This window comes from Tribolium castaneum, chromosome 6, assembly GCF_031307605.1.
Source record: "Tribolium castaneum strain GA2 chromosome 6, icTriCast1.1, whole genome shotgun sequence".
NCBI lineage: Eukaryota > Metazoa > Arthropoda > Insecta > Coleoptera > Tenebrionidae > Tribolium > Tribolium castaneum.
In genome coordinates, this window is record NC_087399.1 from 6076312 (window position 1) to 6101626 (window position 25315).

General features: G+C 34.4%; 5 protein-coding genes across 6 annotated transcripts; 3 read left to right on the plus strand and 2 right to left on the minus strand.

Moving 5' to 3' along the window:
- Nucleotides 1–2492: 2492 nt before the first annotated feature.
- LOC662322 (low density lipoprotein receptor adapter protein 1) lies at nt 2493–6870 on the minus strand. The gene is made up of 5 exons (XM_962297.4): nt 6681–6870; nt 3345–3449; nt 3117–3297; nt 2738–3068; nt 2493–2687 (listed from the first exon to the last, which is right to left on the minus strand). The coding sequence occupies exons 1-5, from the start codon at nt 6724–6726 to the stop codon at nt 2622–2624; spliced, it is 729 nt and encodes a 242-aa protein (XP_967390.2). The 5' UTR covers nt 6727–6870; the 3' UTR covers nt 2493–2621.
- A 1646-nt stretch (nt 6871–8516) lies between these two features.
- Nucleotides 8517–14107, plus strand: U2af50 (U2 small nuclear riboprotein auxiliary factor 50). Its single transcript, XM_008198590.3, has 7 exons — nt 8517–8689; nt 8744–8882; nt 8926–9335; nt 11451–11611; nt 13378–13500; nt 13552–13869; nt 13916–14107. The coding sequence occupies exons 1-7, from the start codon at nt 8674–8676 to the stop codon at nt 14045–14047; spliced, it is 1299 nt and encodes a 432-aa protein (XP_008196812.1). The 5' UTR covers nt 8517–8673; the 3' UTR covers nt 14048–14107.
- Nucleotides 14103–15465, minus strand: Aos1 (Activator of SUMO 1). The gene is made up of 4 exons (XM_969354.5): nt 15199–15465; nt 14723–15154; nt 14490–14674; nt 14103–14445 (listed from the first exon to the last, which is right to left on the minus strand). Exons 1-4 carry the CDS (start codon nt 15279–15281, stop codon nt 14144–14146), a joined length of 1002 nt encoding a protein of 333 aa, XP_974447.1. The 5' UTR covers nt 15282–15465; the 3' UTR covers nt 14103–14143.
- Nucleotide 15466: 1 nt separating this feature from the next.
- Nucleotides 15467–16568, plus strand: LOC663277 (calcium-binding and coiled-coil domain-containing protein 2). The gene is made up of 3 exons (XM_969333.5): nt 15467–15654; nt 15703–15901; nt 15947–16568. The coding sequence occupies exons 1-3, from the start codon at nt 15616–15618 to the stop codon at nt 16504–16506; spliced, it is 798 nt and encodes a 265-aa protein (XP_974426.1). The 5' UTR covers nt 15467–15615; the 3' UTR covers nt 16507–16568.
- Nucleotides 16569–16665: 97 nt separating this feature from the next.
- Nucleotides 16666–21847, plus strand: LOC663257 (uncharacterized). Of its 2 annotated transcripts, none has more exons than XM_969313.5 (4): nt 16666–16834; nt 16952–17199; nt 19812–20019; nt 20083–21847. In XM_969313.5, the coding sequence occupies exons 2-4, from the start codon at nt 17055–17057 to the stop codon at nt 21419–21421; spliced, it is 1692 nt and encodes a 563-aa protein (XP_974406.1). In that variant the 5' UTR covers nt 16666–16834; nt 16952–17054; the 3' UTR covers nt 21422–21847. The 2 variants fall into 2 exon arrangements, with proteins under 2 accessions (XP_974406.1, XP_008196810.1); XM_008198588.3 differs by having other exon boundaries at nt 17051–17199.
- The last annotated feature ends 3468 nt before the right edge of the window (nt 21848–25315 follow it).

Sequence of the window (25315 nt, forward strand, 5' to 3'; positions counted from 1 at the left end):
GCACGTCAAACGACGCTCGTTTGTTTGCCGAGTCCGGACCTGGTGCGTAACAGCTGGCCTCATATCGACGCTCGATTCGCCCTCCTTGTCTAGACGCAGATCCGCATTCATCCCGGCGAGGGATCTCCTCCAGGATGGCGTCGCGACGCGCATGCGGCGGATGAAGGACGTCGCGATGCTGGGCCAGGGAAGGACGCCGTATTTCATTCATTAAGGAGTGTCAGTGGCGCAGATAAAATAATAGAAATTTCATTTAAAAAAATTTACTAAACAAAACACAAAAACGCGAAATCGTCAGACTTTACAATTTTTAAAAATATTTCGACTTGTTTACATCAATTTACCAATTACTTTGTCCATAAGTAATTGGAGAACTTTATTGACCTTAATTTTTGAACTAGATTTAAAAATTCGTGATTTCGAGGCTTATTTCGACAAAATTGTTGAAATTTGTTTGATAAGGTGACCAAAATCGAGACGTAATTAACTATTAATTACCTATACATGTTAAAAAAAAGTTGGTAGAGATACTAAAACACTTATTACTTATTAGTTTTAAAAACATATTAATAATTAGCAAAGCGTAAAAAAAGATATTTATTTCAAACAATCAAAAACGAAATAAAATAAATATCAACAAAACAAATCATCAATAAAAATTAATAAAAATAAATTTGATTAAAAATTATTAAATTTTTATTAAATTAAATTAAATTATTAAAATTAATAAAAAGTAATAAAATTATTAAAAAAGAAGTGGTTCCGTATTTTTTTCTCTGAATTGCTTTATTTTCTGTTTTCTATCTTGTATAGTTTATTTTCTATCTTTTCTCTTCTTCTATTCTTCCTTTTTATCCTTTTTTATTATCTTTATTTTTTTCTACTTTTCTCTACTCTATGCTCTATTCTCAATTCAAAGTCGTATTGTCACGTATTGTCAAGTAACATAAAAGAAAAAATATTTATTTCAAGTAAACAAATACAAAATAATATACTAATTATTAACAAAACAAAACTTCAATAAAAAACAGTTAAAAACAGTAACATGAAGGGTGGTTCCTTTGACTAAAATGGGAAAGGAGTTCCTATAGATCTATATCCGGATTTTTTTCTCTGATTTGATGCATTTTCTGTTTTCTGTCTTGTCGTAGAACCTATTTCTTAACCTTTTTCTGTTTTCAGCTGTTTTCCCTTTTTAGTTTAGCTTTTTTGTTTCTTTTGCTCTCTATTCTACGTTCTAGTCTCAATTCAAAAAAATATTGGCAAGTAAACTTCTCTATTTTTTGATTTCTATTCATTACAGCAAAAGGGGATTCCAATACCCTCTACTTTTTTTTCTTATTCCTTCTGTCCCTTTCGTCTTTGTTCAGTGTTCTAGTCTTTCATTCACTATTCTTTCTTAAATTTTATTTTTGTTTACATTATTTATTATCCCATTTCTCTTTTCTAAATACGTCCTCTCATTGCTTTTGTTTTTCTGTCGTTTTTGTGTTTGATAAGGTCACCAATTAAAGCAAACCAAAATTTAAGACATAATTAATTAATTATTATGTATTAAAAAAGTAAGCTGACATACTATAATATTTATCAGTATTAAATATTAAAACAGCACAATATAAAAGAAATAAAATTTATTTTAAACAAAACAAAACAACACAAAACAAAATAACAACAAAACTAAACTTCAATAAAAAAAAGTTAAAATTATTGAAATGAGGGGGTGATGTTTAAAATAAGAATTTTTTTTATGGATCTATGTCCGATTTTTTTTCTCAATTTTGTGCTATTTTATCTTTTCTGTTTTGTTTAAAGTATTTCCTAACCATTCCTTGTTTTCTCTTATTCTTTTGTAGTTTAACTTTTTTTTATTTTGTTTCATCTTTTTCGTTATTTTACGTTTTATTCTAAGTTCGAAGTCGGATAGATACTGGCAAATATACTTGTATATTTTTTTATTTATCTCTTTTTTACTGCCTTCTTTTTTTCTATCTATCTCTTTTCTTCTTGCTTCTCTCTTTTTTCTTCTTTGTTCAGTCTTCTAGTTTTACATTGGCTATTCATTCTTAAATTCTAGGACTTTTGCTTAATTTGATTATTTGTATTAGCTGTTACTACTACAAAAATTTTAGGAATTTTTCAAGTCAAGTAGTAGCCACATCCACAGCTATACCTTAAATTTTTTAACAATACAAAAGCATCGAATTATAACGTATTTAAATCTTTTATTGTTTACGCTGTTAATTTATTTTTTTACCCAAAGACTCGGCCATAAAACTTGAAACACCCTGTACTTTGGGCTGGTATTCACATTAAAAATTTGGAAAAAAAATAAAAAACAGTACTTTTACTGTATAAAAAGTTTGGGTCTGCAAAATATAAAATAAGAAACGCAGTTTGCCACGTAATAGCTACGCCACTGATAACGATTCGTGTTTGTTTCGCGCAAACAAACACCGCCAGATGTCGAATTGTTTGAACAAGACAAGGACGCATAACATTTGAACGTTTATTCAAGAATTAAAAAAGAGAGACAGTGATACAAGTGTCATGGCGATAATAATTTAAATTTCTACACAAATCCTGGTTAAAAAACATACATAAAAAACTTAAAATATCTACAACTAAGCCACAATTAAGTCAGTTTTGAAGCCGTTTCGAGCTTCGCTGAAGTCATCATCGAAACAGACCTGAAACAAACAATTGAACCCCAAAAATCAAAAGCACCTCGCGCACGTACCCAATGACTGTTCATTGTGCCCTGACACGTCGGCGTGGCAAACTCTGATTGGTCCTCATCGCCAAAATCAATCAATTTTTCCTCAACCGTATTCGTGCGATTTTGTTGATTTTCCTTCGTCGTAACATTTTTTTCAAACTCTTTGGTCGTCGGTAAAATCCTCCAAGCCTCGTATGCTGTACTGAAAGCATGAGCTACGGCCAACGTGACAGTTTCGGCCATCTTTCGCTTGGAACAAATGAATGCGTGACATTCCATTGTTTCATGGGCATCGGTCGAAACAAACGAAAATACTTGACGATGGGTGGGGTCAGTCGAGCAGTTCGAAATCCTGCAAACTAATTTTTAGTTTCGTGTGAAAAAAGGGGCAAGTCCGGACCTGTATATCGATATTTTTAAAATATCGTTGCCTTCCAGGTCCGTAACGGCAATTCCCTTAAGAGAAATCGCGATATTGACCCTTTGGAGCTTTTTTCGGCTGGCTTTAGTGACTTTGATTATGTTTTTGACGGCTTCGGTGTTAATGCTGTCCCCGACCAATTTTTCAACTACGGTACTGCCTAAAACACGCGGTTACCCACCGATGTATAACTGGTTGCATACCCACCTAAATATTTTAATTTAAAAGTAATGACGTCGTTTTCATTTTCAATCTCTGTTTGGTCGTTTTCGGCCTCTTTGGCGTTTTGTAAGGCCAGTTCTTCTGATAATTCTGTAAAAAAATTATTTTTGTGTGCTTTTGTAATCATTGATAAGCAGTGGCGTAACAGATTTCGGGGCCCGAAGTGACGTCCAGTCTGAATGTTTTTATTATTATCGGGAATGCGTAATTTGGCAATTACTTAATCCATTCATAGTATTTCTGATAAGATAAGACTAGAATAATATTAGGCCCCATGTGTCACCCCTGACCCCTAGTTTGATGCGCATTTTCGGCCCGATTCTCACGATTACGTCTAGACACAACTTTGTTTTAATTAATAATAAATAAAAATATCGTATTTAAGATGCAATTTTTTTGCGTTTTAATTTTCACTCCTTTTACGATAAGTGGAAAGTCGGCGGCGTTCCACAAAACAGGATCGGTCTACTTCCTGTTACGTCGCGATTTTGACAAGTTTGTGACAAGCAGAAGGCCGAAATTTTTCATTTGTAAATATTATGACCGCAAAAAGACGAGTTATCTAGGCGGCGGCGAGAAGTCAAGGGTACTTTTTATTTATGTCGCCAATTGCGTTTTTATATGTTAAAAATAGACCTCCACACGAGTGTGAATGCACTTTGATAAGAGCATAGTTGGCCGTGATATCAATACACATGTGCCAAAATTCAATATCGATAAACAAATATTTTTGCAACACTTAGATAGCGCTGATAAAAATTGCCAATAAAAAGTGCGTGTCGTGGCGGGAAATTCAAAATTTAGAATATTTCTGCTAAAACAGAGAACAATACAAAAATAGACAACACTTTTTAATGGAATTTATGGATTTTTTGTTTGTTTCATTATTACTATTATTATTATTTTTTAACAAATCAAATGGTTCATAGCCCAAAATAACGTCCTACTTGTATAGTTTGTAGACATTCAGACAGAGCCAAAAGTAAAACACAAAATTCATATTTTTGTTATTGGTCTTTTTAAAAATACCCTTAATTTTTAATACCCTCAATTTTATTTTTGTAAATACTGCATTTTGACATCATAGCAACATTTTTGACGTCATAGTTTTTGAAAATAACGTCATTTTTTATTTTTTAAGTGACAAACGATATTTTTGATTACTATTTTTTGTAAAACTAAGAAAATTTAAAAAAACACTTAGGTATAATAAAATAAATTACTAAAAGTTTCACACGAAATGTTTTATGTTATTGTCCTTGCTTTACTTTATAAGAGGTGATAGATTTTTTTTAATATAATTTAAATAATTAGCACGAAAACAATTTAAATATCAAACTTAAACACAAAAAATATATAAATAAAAAAAATACCCCTTTTAAAAGTTCAGAAAGATTAAGTCCTTTGTGGCTATGTGTAATATTTTCAGTAACTTCTTGAACTTTTTTTTATTATTTTTACTTTATTTCGTTTTTTTTTCTCTATTTATTTCATAATTTTTTTAATATTGGAAAAAACACTATTTCGTTCAAAATAACTAGTAGTTAAAAATGATTACTAAAAAATGGAATAATTGTGGAAAATTCAAATTTCATTATTTCTGATTAAACATAATGCACATCATTTTTGGTGATTTTAATGGAAATTATAGTTTGTTTTTTTGTTTTATTATTACTGAGTACATTTTTACTTAGTTAAAATTAGACAAAAGTTATTTTAATTAATATGTTTATTTATTTTTGGATAAACTAAATGCTTTAAAGTCCAAAATAACGTTATACTCGTACAATTTGTAGACATACAGACTGCGCCAAAAATAAACGACAAAATTCATATCTTCAAATGTTATTGGTTTAAAAACATCCTTAGACAAATAAATTTTTTATGTAAATTCTATTTTTTGACATAACTGCAACATTTATGACGTATTTTTTAATTTTTTTAAATGACAACTGATATTTATTTTGTTTACTATTTTTGATAAAGTATTTTTTAGCAAAACTAAAAAAATAAAAAAACATTTATAATAAAAAAAAATTATCGTTCTTGCGTAACAGTATAAGAGAAGATTGATTTTTTATATTTATTTTAAATAGTTAACATAAAAACCATTAAATTATAAAAAAATTATAAATAAAAAAAAACGCTTTTAAATTATGGCGAGTTTAGAAAGATAAAGCCCTTTATGTAAAATTGTCAAAAACTTCTTCATTTTTTTATTGCTTTTATTATTTTTTTTTTTTTCATTATTTTTGTATTTTTGCATTTTGTTTAGTTAAAAAGTATTTTGAAGAAAGGACTCAGAAGTGTGAATATTTCTGAGTTGGTGATTAGCTGATCTACTTATTTTTTAATTTTAAACGGAGCTCGATAGTGATTTTATTGCTTTATTAATAAGGTGGCAATAAAACTTAATGTCTGTGATTGTCGATAACCGTGTATTTTTGGGGTTAAACCGGTCCGAAAAATGGCGATAACTTTTATTTTCACAGCTATTTGTGTAAATATTTTTTTGAAAAATTCCACGATTAATTATGTAATTCAATTCATTAGAACTGTGGCGATATTAAGGTGTCACTAACGATAAACTTTGGAGACAAATAATTATTTTAAAGAACCGGAGTGCAAAAGGCGCCTCGATAAAGCAATAATAATTTGAAAAACAGTCGCGATAAAGTCGAAAGTCGAGTCAAGTCTTGGTTACCATCTAATAAATGCAATGACCAAAGGAAATTAGCAACAGTTACATAATCCTCGCCCATTTCAAACAATTCGGATGCACAGCTTTGCAACCTTGGCTCTAATTAAATTTGATTGTTTTCGAAATTTGGAAATGAGGCAAGTCTTCCGCTAGCCTCCAATTTCTCCGTACTAATTAAAAATGGTAAAGAAGTCGTCCGACCTGATGCAACACCAGCGAACTGTTACTGGCCTACCTCAAGAAAGACGGAAATTTTTCAGTAATTAGCACGCGGCGGGTTTCGAAGCCGGAAAATTGCAAGTAAAAGTGGAAAAATTCGCTCGATCGAGTCTATCATTAAGGCGTTTTTTCCGCTCGGTAATTACAACCCAGACGGAGAATTTGCATTTTACTTTCTGCACCCGCATTGCATCATGCGTTTTAGGGGCTCACCTTCAAATGATGCAATAAAATTCATTAAGAAAAAAAATTGCCGCAAGATATGTGTTTCCCGAGCGGTACCGTGCGGTACCAGGATTCCGATAAATTTCCAAAAGTAAACAATCTCTTATTAATAATACTGCGATAACAGCTATTGTGACTTGTGTCCCAAAAAATGCGACAGAAATATTTTGACTTACTTTGGTGTTTGCCGTTGTTTTTCCAGATGCTTTTCAGGAAAGCCATTTCACAGACTCACTTATTGAAAAATAATATAAAAGCGCGTTCAAATCCGCGTCTTTACGAATCACAAGCTGATCGGTGAATGTCGGCCGGCTATCAAGCAAGCCATGAATCTCTTCATGGCAAGATATGATCTTTATATGTGGTGTACCCACTTTCCGCGAAATTACTTAATCTGAATTTTTTCAAAATAATTCTTCGTCTCAGCTCTTATCGCTGTTTGTCTTATTATACGGAATTATCGGACACGTTTCATGGAACCTGGTACCACTTAATATTTTTTAGCGATTTTCAATTATCTATAAGCGTGACATTCATCTAGTGGGCAGTGCGCTTGCATTTTCAAATTTTCAGTAATAAATAATGAAGTTACCATAAAAGCAGTCCAGTCTATACATAGTAATGCACAAGACTTCTATTAAGCTATTAAATAAAGTCAGATTTTTTTCAAGTAACTTTCTTATATATATTTGTTGTTTCTTAGGATGTCGAATTTAATTTATTGTCGAATTTACAAGTTTTTCATTGTTTTGGACATCATAAAGATATTAATTGTTATTTTTTTCAACAGCTATTTGTTTAAAAAAAAATATGATCTGAAGCACCAAAAAATTAACATAAAAAATTAACTTCGAGGAGCTATATCTCGTGAAAAAAAGCTTAAACATTTTTTTGCCATAGGAACTTTTAATTCAGTCTTTTCTCAACACTCGAGAGATTGTATGGTAGTTTTGAATCACCCTGTATTAAAACGGGGGGTACCACAGGGCAGTGTATTGGGTCCGATGCTGTTTTCGTTATATACCTTTGATCTTACTAATTATATAACTAACTGTAAAATTCACATGTATGCTAACGATATGCATTTGTATCTGACATTTCCATTCAATTATGACAAAACTATAAAGCTATATACAAAAAACACGGTGTAAATCTAAATGCAAACAACTGTCAGACGGCAATCTTTGATTGAAAATAATCAACAACTGAATTTATATAACCAAAAACTTACTAGGAAAAATTTAGTAATTTAATAGTGCTTTGATGAGCATGTACAGGCTGTTTCATATAATTTTACCATGACAGTAGTTGTCAGACTAATGACTGTTTAATGGATAGTCATATGTTTTTCACTAACAATTATCATGTGTTCTATCAAGTGACGTCATGAATATAATCCTAATTATTCCAATTTTTCAAAATTTGTAATCTAGTTCGTATTTTTAGTAGTTTAGGCATTTAGATTCATAAATAAAATTGAAACTGGTCACATCTCTAATGATGTGTGATTATTATCAAATTTTGTGCAAAAATGAAAGGGCCAATGGAAGATAGCATCTGCGAACTGTTCCCTTTTGTAAATGTATCATTATATTTAATAAAGTTTATTATTATTATTAAGTATTAATTGCCACCAGCTTGGTAACAAAGCAAAAGTTCACCGACATTTTTAGTGATACTGATAATACAAATTGTTTGTATTAATTTATCGCCGCTTTGAAAGTGTTTTTAGTCTTATTGTTACAAAATATGTTTTTCGGTTTGTTTACAATGTATGCACACACTAATCTAACAAAACGTGTTTTATTAATAGATCGATTGGTTCGGCTGAAGCCGGCCCTGTGGTAATTTTCCGAAAAACAGTCCGACTCTGTTTACGTCAATCAAGCAAAATATTTTTACCGCCGCACGACAATCGTACTTTTACAAACAATTAACAATAACAAGTTAAGCAAGACCGTAATTGTAAATAATTAATTAAATTAATCGTAATTCAAACGACACAGTTTGCGACATTACCGACAGGTACCCACAATCCCCTTGACATTAATTGACGCCATTTTGAACGTTTTGTGAGTTGTGTTAAAAACAAACCAAACATTTGAGTTAATTGACCCAAATTGTGCTTAATTTTTGTAAAATTTGACCTAATTGTGCTACTGTTCCACAATGGGGGAGGAAAAAGGTGAGTCCGGGCCCCACTTAACCGGCGAGTTTCACCCAATTCTAACCCCTCTAGACGGTAAAAACAACGAGCGGGAGCGGAGCCGGGAGCGCGGGGACCGCGAAAAGGACCGCCGACGGCGCTCCCGCTCCCGGGAGCACCGCCGGAGGTCGCGCTCCAGGTCCCGGGACCGCCGCCGGAAAAGCCGCTCAACGTGAGTATTTCGCCTTGGTTTCGTGGATTAATTGGGGGTTTAGGAGTCGCCATAAGAGCCACTCGCGGAGGCGCAAGCCCTCGCTGTACTGGGACGTGCCCCCGCCCGGGTTCGAGCACATCACCCCCTTGCAGTACAAAGCCATGCAGGCCGCGGGGCAGATCCCGGCCAACATCGTGGCGGATACGCCCCAAGCGGCTGTGCCTGTCGTCGGGTCGACTATTACGAGACAGGCGAGGCGGCTGTATGTGGGGAATATCCCCTTCGGGGTCACTGAGGAGGAGATGATGGAGTTCTTCAACCAGCAAATGCATCTCAGTGGCTTGGCGCAAGCTGCAGGGAATCCGGTGCTGGCGTGCCAGATTAATTTGGACAAGAATTTCGCCTTTTTGGAGTTTAGGTCGATTGATGAGACGACGCAAGCGATGGCTTTTGATGGGATTAATTTCAAAGGTGGGGTTGGCGTAATTAGTCCGGTCAAATAAGTCTTTATATCAAAATCTAGGGGATACAAGTATTGCAAAACGTAGTCAAAGAAGTGTTTTTTAAAGATTACTCAAATTCGGTACGAGTTAGAAAAAAAAATGTATTAAATGAAAATTATAAAGCATTTAATTTTACGCAAAAATGTTCTCTCGACTTTTTTTGATATTATTCAAATTAACAGAGCTTTGGGTGCTTAAATGTTAATGTACAATTTAAAAAAAAAACATCAAAAACACTTGATTGTTCTGTAGATTTTTCAGCTAAATTTGAATTTAGGGCACTTTGCACAAATTGTTAGATTTTATTTTAAGTTTTATGAACAAGGTCAGTAGACGTGATTTTTTTTTCGGAACCTAGTAGTAGTCAAACTGTTTGCAACCTACAATTACAGTCACATTTGTAAAATTTTAAATACGAACAGGAAAAGAAATACAAATCGATGACGGACGGGACAAAAAAAATTTCACATTTTTATTGATGAACAATCGTTATAAAATTCTGCTAATTTAAAGGCACTAATTGCAAGAATTATTTTTGAAGTAAAAGGTGGAACTTGTTGAAACTGAAACCACGAACCACGAAATTTTTTGTTTACACATAACTGTCGGCAGAAAAAAAATCTTGTGTGTGAAAATAAGTACAGAAAATTTAATCACATAGGTTTTAATTATTAAAGACTTTAACAATATCAAAGTATGTTAAATTTTATATGAGACGTTCACTCACGACAACAGCCAGTAACAAACTGAATAACATTAAATGCCGCAACAATAATCATTGTGTAAGATTATGGATAAAATGTCATCAACAAAAGTTATAATCTGTGAGATAACTAGTTGTTACAAGGTAGGAATAACGAGGTTTGTTTGATCCATTGGTTTTTGCTACTACTTTGTCACATTTTATGCTTTTGAGTAAATAATTTCAGACAAAACATTCATAATTTCGTATTCTAAAAATTAAGATAGCCACTTTTTTACGGAGAATTTAATAATAAAGACACCAGTGTTTTCTAAATTATTTATTTAAGTGTAATAATAATTAATAAGACAAATTGTATTAATACTGTGTGTACATATTTTAACTGGACACTGCAAAAAATTTAAGATTTTATTTTCAATTTTTTTAATAGTATCAGTAGAAAGTACAGCATCAACATTAAGTATTAACCGAATTGTGTATTTTGAAAGAAACTTTACTAAATTTATTTTGAAAATTTCGGTGTAGGGTTTTATTTTTGGAATGGCCGTTTAGCAAAAAAATTAAAAACCTAAAACTGGACAAATTGTGCGTTTACATCCTCATATCTTCCTTCTAAATAACGTTCTTACACAAGGCTGGGTTTTGATAAGAGAAAACTGAAAAAATGTACGTGCTGTGAAATTTTTGAGATGTGAGAAAGTTTTAATTTTTTTATTTTAAAACGCGAACCCTTACATAATCGAGATGAAAACACTTCAAATACATTTTTAGTTCAAGAATTATTTTGTTATTTGTAACACTCATCAAGTTATTGCAGTTTTCAATTACTGAAAAGTTCGAAGTGAAATCGCAGCGTATTTTCCTTTGAAACAAACATTTCGAGGGCTAATAAAAATGGAAACAAAAATTAATTAATGTCATCTCAAAAAATAGCTTGGAGTGGATTAATGTTTCGTAATTAGTTCTATTTCGTCACGTTTTTGGCTTTTTAAATAAGTTCCGGAGATATAAATGTTCTTTTGACTTCTTTAATATTAAAATTAACAATTAGGGCGGTTAAACGTAAAGTCATGATAACTGATAAGTATGTACAACTTTAATAAAGTCATGGTGAGTTGAAATTAATTTTCTAATTTTTTTAACAATAATTTTTGTAATAAAGGTATAATTTTTGTAATAATTGGTATAAATTTGGTATAAATCTAGCGGTGGACATAAAAGATTGGGACATTTAAAATTAAAAACAAAATTTTCAAATGTCTTATTTATATTTTTTTGTAAATGTGGACATATTATTAAAGAACTGTAAATAACTTATTTATTATTTGGCTTATTTGACTGGACTTATAGTGAGTGTTTGGATTGATTTTTTTTCTTCAGGTCAGAGTTTGAAAATTCGGCGTCCGCATGACTACCAACCAATGCCAGGTATGGCCGAAAGTAGTATTAGTGTTCCAGCGGGGGTTATAAGTACAGTCGTGCCGGATTCGCCCCACAAGATTTTTATCGGTGGTTTGCCGAATTATTTAAACGAAGATCAGGTAATTGAGTTTTTGCGTGTGGTTTGGTGCGAATTGGTGGTGTGGCTTATGTAATAATTAAATCTATGTTTTCTAATAATAGGAAAAAGCAGATTTAATTATTACGAGTGAGTGGAGAGTGTTTGTAATTATTTCCCTTCCCTTTTTCTTAGTTTTAGCCTCTATCGCTGGTCACTTCACGACATTACAGCAGTTCACAGTCAGTCAGTTGTTTTGTAAATTTACAGCCTTTTACAGGTCTTTGGGGAATTTTTTCAGGGCGGTTTTCAGGTCTTTCAGCTATCAAAAGCTAAATTTAAACTCGTGATCACGAAACGATTCAAATTTTAAACGGTTTCAGGTTTTTTTTGTCAAAATTTTTTGTTATTTGTTTTAATAGGACAAGAAAATGGCAACACTTCGGTCTCGAATACAGTGGGCGTGGCGAAGAACCACGCCCATCTGATATTCTCAGGCGATTTCCTAATTCGTAAAAAATAAGACTGTTGTCTTTATTTTACGAATTGGATGTTGTCGCTGTCTTTTCTTTCAGCAAAGAATAAGGGAAAAATAACATTGAAATTGCAGCAAACACTTTATAAAGAATTTGCGTATGACCACACCTCCATTATCTATTCGGAAACAAATCGTAAATAATAAAGAATCATTTTAGAAGTTACATTTTTGCGCACAATTTTTTTCAGAATTTTTACAGGATCGAGTTTTATGTTGTTCAGGAGATTGTTGATTCATTGAAACAAAAAATTTAAAATTACATAAATACTTGTTTGAAAATTAGGAGTGATGTCGTGTTTTTATACTTCTCATTTGCACATCAATTTTTATAGAAATCTTTCCCAACATTATTCATTTATTATGAGACCAAGCGAATTTCTAAAATATTTTGTAGTAGTTTATTTTAAAAAGCTAATCAATTACAAAATGTGGTCTAGTTTTTATCAAAATTATAATTCTGTCGTAACTAGGTGTCTTGCTATATTTTTTGAGGAAACGGTTTGTTTGCAGCGGCGAGCGTTGAAATTTTCAGGAAATTTCAGGTTTCAAGCGTTCCATTTCGTAAAAAGCTGACGTCATTCGTTTGTTTTTTACGAAACGTGACGATTTGCAGGTCGGTTCAAAAGTCGGGTCATTTTCAGGATTTTTTTCAGTATAAAAAGCAAATTTTTCGCTCAAAAAAAGGAGTACATTTTCAGCATTTCAGGTGGCAAGTCGCAGGTGCTGTAAATGTCTTTTATTTCAGGCGGACGTTTAAAATTCTTTGAAACACAAAAAAACCGTTGCGTGTTTTACAGGTGCTGAAAAAAGCAAATAGTCGTCAAAATTGGCACACCGTAATGTATAATTGTAATTGTTTTTAAAGTTAAAATAATGATTTTTGTGCAAACTTTTCTCATGTTACCTTTTGCTTTGTTTGCCCTATAGCTAGGGTTTCCATGTCGGTCCCTATAAAGAGCTATGAACACGACTCAAATAAACTTGAACGCCTTATGGAAATATCAGGCAAGTGTCATTATAAAAACGATCAGCGAATTTTACCGAAAAATGATTTTTGTAAATCTGACTGGCTTGGGGCTTCCAAACGGGTTTTTAGGGACTGTGCATTTTTATTTCTATATTTTCTCAATCATTCAATCAAAATTTCGTAAAACTGCACGAAATTATGTAAGTTTTTTTTCCCACATCCGTACCCACATTCAATCGTTATTGAATTTGAGTACAAGTCGCATATTACAGAATTCTGCAAAACTAATTACCGACTTATTTAGGTGAAAGAACTTTTGATGTCGTTCGGACAATTACGGGCCTTTAATCTCGTCAAGGACACGGCGTTTGGCTTGAGCAAAGGCTACGCCTTTGCCGAATATATCGATATTACAATGACAGATCAGGTAAGTCACAGGGCGTGGCCTTAAACTCCTCCCACTAACAGTAATTTCAAGGCCATCGCTGGATTAAACGGGATGCAATTGGGCGATAAACGTTTGATAGTACAGAGGGCTAGCGTGGGGGCTAAAAACGCAACCGTCATACCTGCGGTACAGATACAAGTACCGGGTCTCAGTCTCGTGGGGGCTTCAGGGCCGCCAACTGAAGTTTTATGTTTGTTGAATATGGTCACTCCCGATGAGCTTAAAGACGAGGAAGAATACGAAGATATTCTCGAAGATATCAAAGAAGAGTGTAATAAATACGGCGTCGTTCGGAGCATAGAAATACCCCGGCCGATAGATGGCGTCGAAGTTCCGGGATGTGGAAAAGTAAGTTTGACGAGGCGAAAGCCGAGTGTTGAATGTATTCTTTTAGGTTTTTGTCGAATTTAATTCGGTTCTGGACTGCCAAAAGGCACAACAGACTCTCACTGGTCGTAAGTTCAGTAATAGAGTCGTCGTGACGTCGTATTTCGATCCGGATAAGTATCATAGAAGAGAATTTTAATTTTAATTAAGGAAAAAATGTTTGACGTATGTGTTCTGGTGAATAAAAAAATAAGTAGGATTAGTGTTTTATTACAAAAAATACAATACTGAAAAATTATGCTCCTACTGTTAGTTCCTTCCCGCTGTAAGTCACAGGGTCAAAAAGAAAAATGTTATTGATTGTGACTTCTTTGTGTGAGGCTGCTTTGATCACTTCTTGGGACATTATCCCACCAAGGATAGCACAAACAGGACTGACTTCACCGAATACCAGATCTAATAAATTATCAACGTTGACTTTTGTGAATTGATACAATTTTATTATTTCAGTAGCGATGTCTCTCAGTTCTTCAATTTCATCTGATTTATTTTCTAAATCAGGGTCACGCTCGAACCTCTTACGAAATTCCAGTAACACTGAATCAATAATTAATAAAGGAAACAAATAACTAGTCACTTACTTAACATGCAGACGAACAACTTGTTAGGTCTTGACATTTTTTTAATGCTCCCAATGTCTTGTTTCGTGTTGGGTAACACAAGTACTTTATTTAACGGAGGATAAGTCAATTTGCCTTTAATTCGTTTCGTTTTCTTGTCCCCTTCATGGCCCCGTTTCGCGCCTGTTGCAAGCTGGATCCGATCCCTGAGATAATTTTAATTAAAATTAAATAAATCGGCAAAAAATTATTACTCGAAATATTCATGATCCTGGAAATCCGACACCGAATACCCAAAAAACCCGGCCACTTCGCCGTAAATAAACTTGACATTGTGCTCCCTGCAGAACCCATCAATTTTCAAAATCAGCTCAAACTTTAGCTTTGTGGCAACCACAATCGTAAACTCCTTGAAATAGTCCCCACTTTTCGCCGCAACTGAACCCGTGTCAACCACAATTTTCACCAACGGATTCAAGGCCTGGGCCCTCGGCAGGACCTGTTCCGCGATTTTGCTCCCGAGGGCCACTTTTTCGTGTAACAAAAAGTTACGAGTCACGTCGTCCTGCGAGACAACTCCGTCGTCCAGAATGGTCAACGAGTTGATCCCCGAAAGCAGGATGTTTTTGGCGATTTCGGAGCCCAAACTGCGGACCCCAATCAACAAAACATTGGCGGCTCTCAACCTGCGAAAGTAAGGTTAGCGGGGCCCAAAGCCAAATTTGCCTACTTTTCCTGCGCCTCGATGCCCCACAAGCGAATCTGGCGGTCGTAGACCTCCGCCTCGTCGGTGGACAATTGTTTTTCACTCATTATTACACAATTATTGGAATAAAAAGCGTAAAAACCCGGCTCTTGAAAGACGGTAACAAAAAGTGCTGCCAACTTAGGGTAGGGTTTTTGTTCCCTTGTAATCAATTTTTATAATTAATTATTGCATTTTTTTTTATAAAACTATTACGTAAGTTTAATTAATTCAGGTAAGTGGCCGAAATGCCAGTTCTGGTCGTAATTAGACACTAATTAGTAAATTAGTTCGCGTTTTTTGGACGAAGCGGCCATCTTGCCTGTCAATGTAAACAAATATGGTGGCGGAGTAGGTGTACATTTGTAAAAATTCAAAAAAGAGGCTTAAAACTCGCAAAAAATGGACACAAGCATAGCACTGATGGCAGACCAGCTCACGGTAATTAAGAACCAACCGCACGTTGGGCCTAAATTTGCCCCTTTTTAGGTGAAGTTTGTTGACACTTTGGACAGATACCCTTGTAACGAAGACATCGAATGTAAATACACGTTTAACAACTATAAAGTGCAAGACGGCGATCGAATCGCAATATTTAAGACGGGGTGGAAGTCCTTGAGGAACTACGTTTTGTTTGAGTGGGCTGTGGACTCGTCTGTGGCTGACGTGAACTCAGTTGTTTTCAGCAGTAAGGGGACTCCCCTGTTGTGCCAAATTTCTAAATGTTTTCTAGGGTACGACTTGCCAAATAGTCCGAGTGAAACGGACGACTTGTACCAGTTTTGCTACATAAGTGGCGAGAACGTGGTCCAAGGAATCAGCACTCCATTCCAGATTTATTCATTTGATTCGAAACATACCGTAAATCTGACGGATTCCCTGAAAAATGAGAACCAATGCACGCATTTAAAGCAGTTGCTAGCGCACAAAGACAAGGAAATTTTGCGATTAAAGGAGGAAAATGCGATTCTGAAAGAATCCCTAAAATCAATGGTTGATCAGCGCAAGTTCCAACGGAGCAAAAACTACGACGATGATATTGAACAGTTGAAGGAGTTGACTAGTAAATTGAAAAACGTTGTTTTGGGGCAACAGAAGGAAATCGACGCTTTGAAAAGCGAAGTGAGGAAGGATAAAGCCGAGCAAAAAAATCTACTATTGGAGAAGAAATTGGCAGAGCGGAGGTTCGAGTCAGCGTGTGGTAAAAACGTCAAGAGATTAAATATTGATTTCGATTTGGGGAGTTTACAGTCACTTCCCGCCTTCCCGTTTGACGATCTTGACAAAATGTGAACTGTGCGCTAATGTTAACATAGGTGTGTAAATTGTAAATAAACGTAACGAAACGGCACAAATTTTCCTTGAGTTTCCAATTTCCAATTAATTAATTTAATTTAATTATATCATATTATGTGTGGGTTGGCGGCCCTGCGGTCACGTGATAGTTCCGTGTGACAGCTGTGAATCATTGCCAACACTAATTTTAGCTCCGTTACGTATGTTTGCGTTAATTTTTTAGTTACATAAACAAGATTGTCTCCCGGGGGGCGCACACCACCGCTGCCGTGCTCCACCACCGTTCGGGCGCACCCACAGTGGCGCAAGCCGCGGAAAATTCCAGGTATGTCAGGCGCACGTCGCAAAGTTGGTAGTGACCCCACGAGTTGTGCCCAGTTTTGCGTTTCCCGTTTGTGAAAGTCCTGCGGGATTAGGTAATTATGGGATTGTTCCCTTTCAGGACTTTGCTCGGGTCGGTTGCAATGCAACGTTGCGCCCGTGCATAAAATAAATCAAAGTGACTTTGCTATCTGTCAACTGTCATCGTTTGAAAATTTAGAAAAATGTCTGAAGATGGGTTTTCCGACGGTTTCGACGAACCCACCATGGAAATACAGATCGACACGCTCATGGGCACCTCGTTCGACATGCGGGTCTCGGCGACCGACACCGTCAGGGAGATCAAGCAGAGAATCCAGCGAGTCGAAGGTTTGATAACATCTTGTTTCCGATAAGGTAACAGTAAGATATCGGCTGCCAGAAAGGCCCTTATCAAACATTACCTTGCCCTTTACCCTTTGTAATGCCTTCGAGGCGCCTCGGGCGAGAGTCAAGGCCCCAACGTACAGGGTGGAACGTTCTTACAAAAACGCAAATATTTGATTAAAATATTTCTTGGAACCTATTTTTTTCAGGTGTGAATAACTGAATTGACCTACACTGTATTTAATAAAATTATTAGTAAAATGCAAATTTACCAAGGCTCTATGACGCTGCAAATACGGTGTAATAATCACTGGTTTAATGCTTTTTATTAGTGTCATCTTTCGTGTAATATATTTTTAGAACATAATTTATTTTCTTTTCAGAATTTAAGCCTTAAGATGGTACCATCAAAGCTGAATAAAAATATTTGTAGTTCTAGTAAAAAAAATTTTCCGAGACATGTCCTCCTATTTTAAAAGTATCTCAAAGTATTGTTAGATTAAATATATGACCTATGCTGAATATTTTTGGATAAAGTTGCAGTCATTTTTTATTATTTTTTTTTAGGTTGGATACTGTTAACAAATTATGATAATCTTCTCTATTTTTTTTTAATATACACGTGTTAAAAGAATTTATTTTCTTAATTTCTTGATTTTTTGGACGTTTTAAGACTATCATAGAGTTAATAACTCGATTTTTGCAAGGGTTCGGAAAAAACGATCGAAAATGGTGGTATTTTTTGCCTTTTTCAGGTCCTAAAGAACGTTTTTTTTTAATAAAAATTCATCTTTATTGGGGGATTTGGTCAAATTAAAGCAAAAAAAATATTACATTAGCTTGAAAATGTGTTTTACAAGTTGTTTTACCTATTTTTCAAAAAAGGTTTTTGTGAAATTTTGTAAAATACACTCCGAAAATTTACTAAATTATATGAAAATTATTTTTCCATTATGGAGTGAACACCTACGTAGGGACTTCTTTGCCTTTTTCGAATGTTTACTAGTTTTGCAACTAAAAATCCGATTATAGCTAAGAAATTTCTCAAAAATAAACCAAAAAATGAGAAATAAATGAGATTTTCGCCTCTTTTGACTGTTTGAGCACGTCTTTCAATCTGAAATGCAATTATTATTCGATGAAAAATAGAAAGATTCGTCTGAATATGGTGTTATTTATTTTTATCGTTTTAGAAAATTAAAGTATATTTGTGTGTTAAAAACGAAGTTTTTATCTTCTTCAAGCGTTTGAGCATGTTTTGCGACGACAAAGGCGATTTTTTCAGCGTTTAAACTCATTTTATTGCAAGAGTTCGCAAAACCGAACTGAAAAATTTGTTACTTTTCCATTTTTCGGAACATTTTAGCACGTTTTTCGAACAGAAACACAATTATTTGAAGGAATTTCGTCAAAAATTAGCCGAATAAAACTAACTATTTTGCAAAACTTTGTCAAAAATAAACGAAGTCAATACATCATCTAAAAAAGGCTTTATTTTTGCTTGTTTAGAGTGTTAATTTTTTTTAGCTCTCTAGTTCTTTACTGAGTTTTTACCCAGTTTTCTGTGGGATTTCTAAAGAAAATGACGTTATCTTTAACTTTTAATAGTTTTTAGTACGGTTTTCAAAAATGCTTAAATGGTTAAGTATGTCTTTGTATAAAAGTCACTAAATAAGTAAAGGAAGTACATTTCTAATGCATTTTTCGAGTGTTTTTATGTTATTGTATTAAGCCAAAAGCTGTAGTGTTTCAGCATTTTTTCAATGTTTGTTGAGCCAAAGACGCAAAGACTAAAGAGAGCGAAAAAATCTATCAAGATAAAAACACTATCTTTCTCCTATTTCGAGCAATTTCGATAAAAATAAACTGAAATTATGTGGAAATTGATGTTATTTTTACACTCTTTGATTATTTAAGCTTGTTGTTCAACCAGAAATAATTAGTTCGAGGAATTTTGTCTAAAAGCAGACAAAAATCCACCAATTGTTTTGAAAATGCTATTATTTTTGCATGTTTTAAAGGTGATACATAACTTATACAGCTCAGTTTCTGCTTTTCATAAACTGAGAAGTGCTTCTGACATTTATGAATTATTACTTCAAAAATCAGTTAATTGTGTTATATTGATTATTTCATTTAACAGATACGAGGATTAAAGAAATGGTAGCTTGGAAAAAAATCCGACATAATACATATAACCACTGAAATAGGGCAAACAGTTCTAGATTATTGACATACATATTTCGTTTCAGAATTTTTTACTATTTCAGTTATCAAATTTAAAACTTTATTGTTTTTCTTATTTCGTTACCATCTTTTCGTTGCTCGTTATGCAACGAGCATATGCGAGCTTTTTCGTTTTCGTATAAGTGTTATTCTAAATTTTTTTTTGAACATTTGGACTTAAATATAAAAAATATTAAATATTAAAAAGAAGGCTTAAAATATTACCAACAAAAAAAGTTAAAGTGACTAATTGTTTTATAAATTATGTATATTGTCCAGAAGACTGTTAAAATTAAAATACATAACAGTAATATTTAAAATATTCCATCCTGTACATGGGCGCCACCTCCAGCGTGAATTGAGTGTCAAAAGCGGTTGTTTTTCCCCAGGTATCCCGATCCACCAACAAAACCTCATATTCCAATCCAAGGAATTGAAAGACTCTCGTCGATTATGTGATGCAGGCATCAAAAACGGTTCGATAATAAAACTAGTGATAGCGATGAAAGGCGGTCCGATATCAACCCGTCGCTTATCAGTTAGTTGCGAACACCACATGATGTTAAAAGAACTGAAAGAACTCTTGGAAAACACCAGGTCACTAACACGTTCCTTAAACCCACCCCGAAAAAAACTAATTTGGCTGATTAATTTTTCCAGGGATGAAATCGGCGATAAACTCGCCCCCGGCTCAAAAGTATCAGTTTTAGTGTTCAAAGAAGGCGACATTTTAAATTTACTTCGAGTAATTGAAAACGAAGACGGTTCATATTCCCCTTACAGCGAGAAGCCAATATCGCCCCCGAGCAAGCCACGGAAGGAGTCCCAAATGGCAATGTTCGAAAAACTGGTCGAAGACACCGATATGATGACGAAAATCTCGAATTTGAGAAAGAAAATGGAAGATTTGAGTCTTCGACGACAGTCGCGCAACGTTAAACACAAAGACGAGGAAAAAGTCTCCTACAAGTTACTGACCGAGTGTTCGAACGATTTACTCGACGTGGACTTGAAGATTTTTGAGAAGAATCTCGAAGAAGAGAGCCAGTCCGAGACCGAGGAAGTGGCCCTAAAAGACAAGCACCGGATCAAGGCCCGGAAGTCGGTCTACAGCGAAAGCAAGGGGGCCTTCTCGCACACGAAGCAAAACTACGCCCGCATCCACAAGAAGACGCGCGAACTGCGGGGCGAAGGCTCGAGCAAAGAGGGCGACCTGTGCGTCGCCGTGCCGAAAAACACCGTTCATTTGACGCGGCTCGTCCTCTCGGAAGGGGTCGAACGGCCGAAAAGTACCGACAGTATTGAATTGGAGGAAAACGCGCAAGATTTGTGGGAGATTCACGAGCCGGCGACCGAAAGACTGAAACACAGCGCGACGTGCAAGTTCGGGCTGTTGAAGCGGCGCCAGAGCCTGGACTACGGGGGCTTCGAGGGGCTGGAGAACGCCCCCAAGCAGGAGTACAACTACGGGGAGGTGTGTTCGGGGAACTTCTTCCATGTGCCCCAGTTCGTCAGCTCGCCGAGCGCCATTCCGCCCCAGTACGCCCCCAAGGAGCAGGACTTGTACTACTTTCGGAAAAACAACCGCTCGCCGCTTTACGGCCGCAAGAACGAGGAGAGCTTTCTCGAGTGTTCGAGCATACAGAGGCTGAAGAACGACGAGAAGAGTTTGAGTGAGAGTCTGCTCTCGGGTCATGATGAGAGTATAGACGAACTGTACGGTTATTACAATTTAGGGTGCGCGATAGGCGAGTCGAAGGTTTCGAAGAAGAAGGAAGTCGAGTTGCCGCCTGTGATAAAGAAGAAGTCTAGGTGTAGCGAGTGCAACAAGCGGTTGAATATCACGAACATTTACGACTGCCGATGCGGGAAGATCTTCTGTTCGCAGCATAGGTATTCGGAGGTGCACCGATGCAGCTACGATTACAAGACGGAAGGGAGGCGGATTTTGGAGCACCAGAATCCGCTTGTTACTGCCGACAAGATTAACCGAATCTAAACGAGTGCCTGGATTTATTTTATTTTTCTTTTTCTTCAAACATGCTGTATTGTCGATATCAAATATACCGTTTACCATTTTTTTGCCTATTTGAGTGTTGTATATTGGATTTCCGAGGTTAGGGATTTTGGTTGTTGAGTCAGCACAAGTCGAGCTTTAATAACAATTTAGTGGATTGTGCTATTATAATATCACTCATCGTTATATATTTTGTAATTGATTGTTTTACTTTATGGTCTAACTAATTAGAATGATATTCTGTTTTATTATCGAAAACGTTCAAATGTTCCTAGAGTAATGTTTGGACCGTCCTAAAAAATTTATAAGACAAAACAAAAAAATCATTGTATACTTTGTGATTATACTGTGTTAATACTTTTAATCGATGTAAATATGTTATGTAAAATATAACCCCACTCCAACTAATCCGAGTTTTAATTCAAACAACCCCAAAGTCATAAAAGAAGACTAATAGTCTAAAGAAAAGAAAACCTAAGAAAGCGGAGCCTAGCTAATGCTACACTCTCTCAAAAGAAAACAAAATATAAACCCAAAAATTACTATATACGTACAAAAAGTAGGAATGCAATAAATAATATTCTCCAACAGCAAAAAAAATAGAAATGAAAAAACAGCAGAAGAACAATAAATTACTAAAATAATAGGAATAAGTAGTTTAACTTGATTAGTTTCTTCTGAATCCAAATGATTTCGATATTATTTTAAAAAATAACAGCATTATGAGTAAAAAATTTAAAATAGAATATTATACAGGCTGATTCTTTTAGGGGCTACGTTAAAACTTCTGGTATAGCTAGAGCTATATAGCTAGACCATTCTGAATTCAACTAAATTATTTTCAAAATGGCTGAATTTCGGAATTTCGGCGCCAATTCCTAAGTTTGAAATTTTAAATAGTAACCATTAATTTTTATTGTATTTTTCAATTCGCCTCTTAAAACTGAGTAAAATGTACGGTAATTGTTGGTACTTATCTGTCATAGTTTTTGACGTATGTAAATTTTTTTATACAAATTTTCATCTGCAGGGTTTCATTTAAAATATCACAGCTTGTGAACCCTTTAAAATAAGTAAACAACTCTTTTTGCATTTGATAGCCAAAGGTTCAAATGTCTTCTCAAGTCTATACGATTGTCAACTGTCAAATTGCAAGGCTACTACGATTTTTTGAAAATGATGATTAAAAAATGATTACAAAAAAGTTTTTTTTTAATGGAATGACCCTGTTTCTTCAACGGCAATCAAAAGAACATCAATTTTTAAGCAGATTTTTATTAACCTCCTCTATATCTATCTCTTATAGTTTTTGAAATAATCGCAAAAAACAGAATTTTGACTCATTATTTTCATTTTTAATCAAGTAAACTTTTAAAAAATACGATGAAATTGTGCTATTAATTAAAAAAAATGTCCTATTTTTTCACCATTTTCACTTAAGAAGTTCAAAATTTGGTGGCAGACTGATTGAGTTACTTTACATAATTACACTTAGTTATAATAAACTATAATTAAATATTATTGTTTTATTTCTTATTCAATAATGAACCAGCTAAAAACTAAATAAAAAAATGAAGTTTGACAATTGTTGACCATTTTACAAAGTCTACTTGATTAACTATGAAAATTACGAAGTAAACTTCGTTTTTTATGATTTTTTTCAAAAACTGTAAGAGACGTATTGATAAAAGTCACCATAAATATCGCTATTCTTTCGATTGCCGTTAAGAAAATAGGGTCGTTCTATTTGAAAAACCGAGTTATAGCAGCTTTTTGAAAAAATCATACTAGCCATGAATTTTGACAGTTGACAATTTCGAAAATTCTAGAAAACTCTTCAAACCTTCCGTTATCGAATGCATAAAAAAATATTCATTAATCGCAAAGGGTTCAAGGGCTGTAATAACTTAGATAAACCCTTACAAATGAAAATTTAAAAAAAAAATTACTCAGCTTAATAAGATGAATTCAAATATGCAATAAAATGTGTGGTTACTATATAAAATTACAAGCTTGGCGCCCTAGAATAACACTTTTATAGAAGCGGAACATAATGGTTGGCAATGAATTCCTAGCTGAAGCCATCTAGCCGCATCATCACGTACTAAAAATGGCGCGAATTTAAAATAATTCCGATTACTTTATATTTTTTTAATTTTTGCTCACGTCAAAATGATGCCAATACCTTATCAAATACAATTATTATCAAAATTTCTTAATTGTATTTGAAAAGGTGGATGCATAGACAGCACAGATGGAAGAATTTTACCCAACATGACACGATCACATTTAATGTTAAAGATATTTATTAAATCCATTAAGTTTACGAAACTAATAGTCGTCACCGAATCGATGATAAAGACATACTTGCAATCAGCCAAACTGGCACCGGTCTGGCACCTTATGTTTGCAACTTCTGTCTATGGGAGTCTCCTCGCAGTGTGACTCACTTGCGGTTCGATCTCAAAAAACTCACTTTTGGGAAAAACGCACATATCTACGTAAACCTTCTGGAGCTCATTACTACGTTATATTTTTGGAGATCATGTTGTTCCTAACCGATAGTAGGCAATAGTCTAACCTAAAGACGACACTTTGATCCACTATAATAATAAAAATTAACGTGATATTATAAAAAATAAACTCAAATTAAAATCAACAAAAATGGCGATTCAAGTAAAAAGTGAGTGAAAATAAAAATTATTTTTCTAATGTTATTTTCAATTTGCACAAGAAAATTCATAGTGTACGGTCATCAGGGCACTCAGAGGAATCGTTTGGTGTAAGTTTCAGCTTGAAAATCCAGAAGTAGTTAAAGTAAAAAATTACCAAGTTATACTTTATGTTTTATTACGTGGTGAAGTTAACAACACACGTTAACATACCCTTTATAAACGTTTAAACACCCTTTTTCATGAAAAGGTTGACACGAGAAGTGCATTTTTCAATAAATCTCACTGAAATTTATGTCGTTGACTCAAGGTAGATTTGTCTGTCCTTAAACATGTTCAATAATAATTAATAGCGCTCTAGAAGAGCAGGAAAGCACACAAAAAACATTAAAGTTAAAATTTAACACTTCAGAAGAGAGCATAATACACCCTAACCCTACTTTCTGAACTTTTGTCCTTATCTGGCAATAGCACATAATAAAGGTAGAGATTTCGACCCTAAATATCCTATCATAACGCTCTGAAAGGGCAGAGATGGAGACAAAATTCATAAAAGTGTAAATTTTGTCATTTTCGGGTGACAACATAACCCTACTTTTGGAACCTACCGAATTTTCAACAAAACGAAACAAACAAACAATGTGGCTATACGCATTGCGATACCACTAATTTTCGCACCAAAATTTCACATTGCCAGTTTCTGTTTAAATAAAAACATGCATTTTTATTTTTCCATTGACTGCATGCGAAACTTTTATAATTTTAGACGTTTATAGGCAAATACATTTGTCATAATTAATTTTTTTAGATCAATGCTGTTCTATTTTAAATAATTTTGTGTATGAATGTATCTAAATTTGACGAATTTTTCCAGTGAATATTTCTGGTAATGACCTGTTTTAGACTTAGTTACGTCACATCCGTGACGTGTCCCGAGGTTAGGTGTGCGGCGCAGGCGGCGAGAGCGTTTCAGTCGACAGCGAGCAGTGGCACAGGTCACATCGGGAGCGCGAGAGGCGGTTTATTTAAATTATCGTGCCGTTTCGTTTAATTTATTCAGTTTGTTACTTGCCGTTGTCGCGAACGGACGTGTGCTCAAGCAAATCTAAATTTTCCGGTTTAAATTTTCAATTCGGTGACTAGTGATCGCGTTTGAGTGACACATTTTAAATACAGTAAATAAAATTATAATCAAACACTCAAA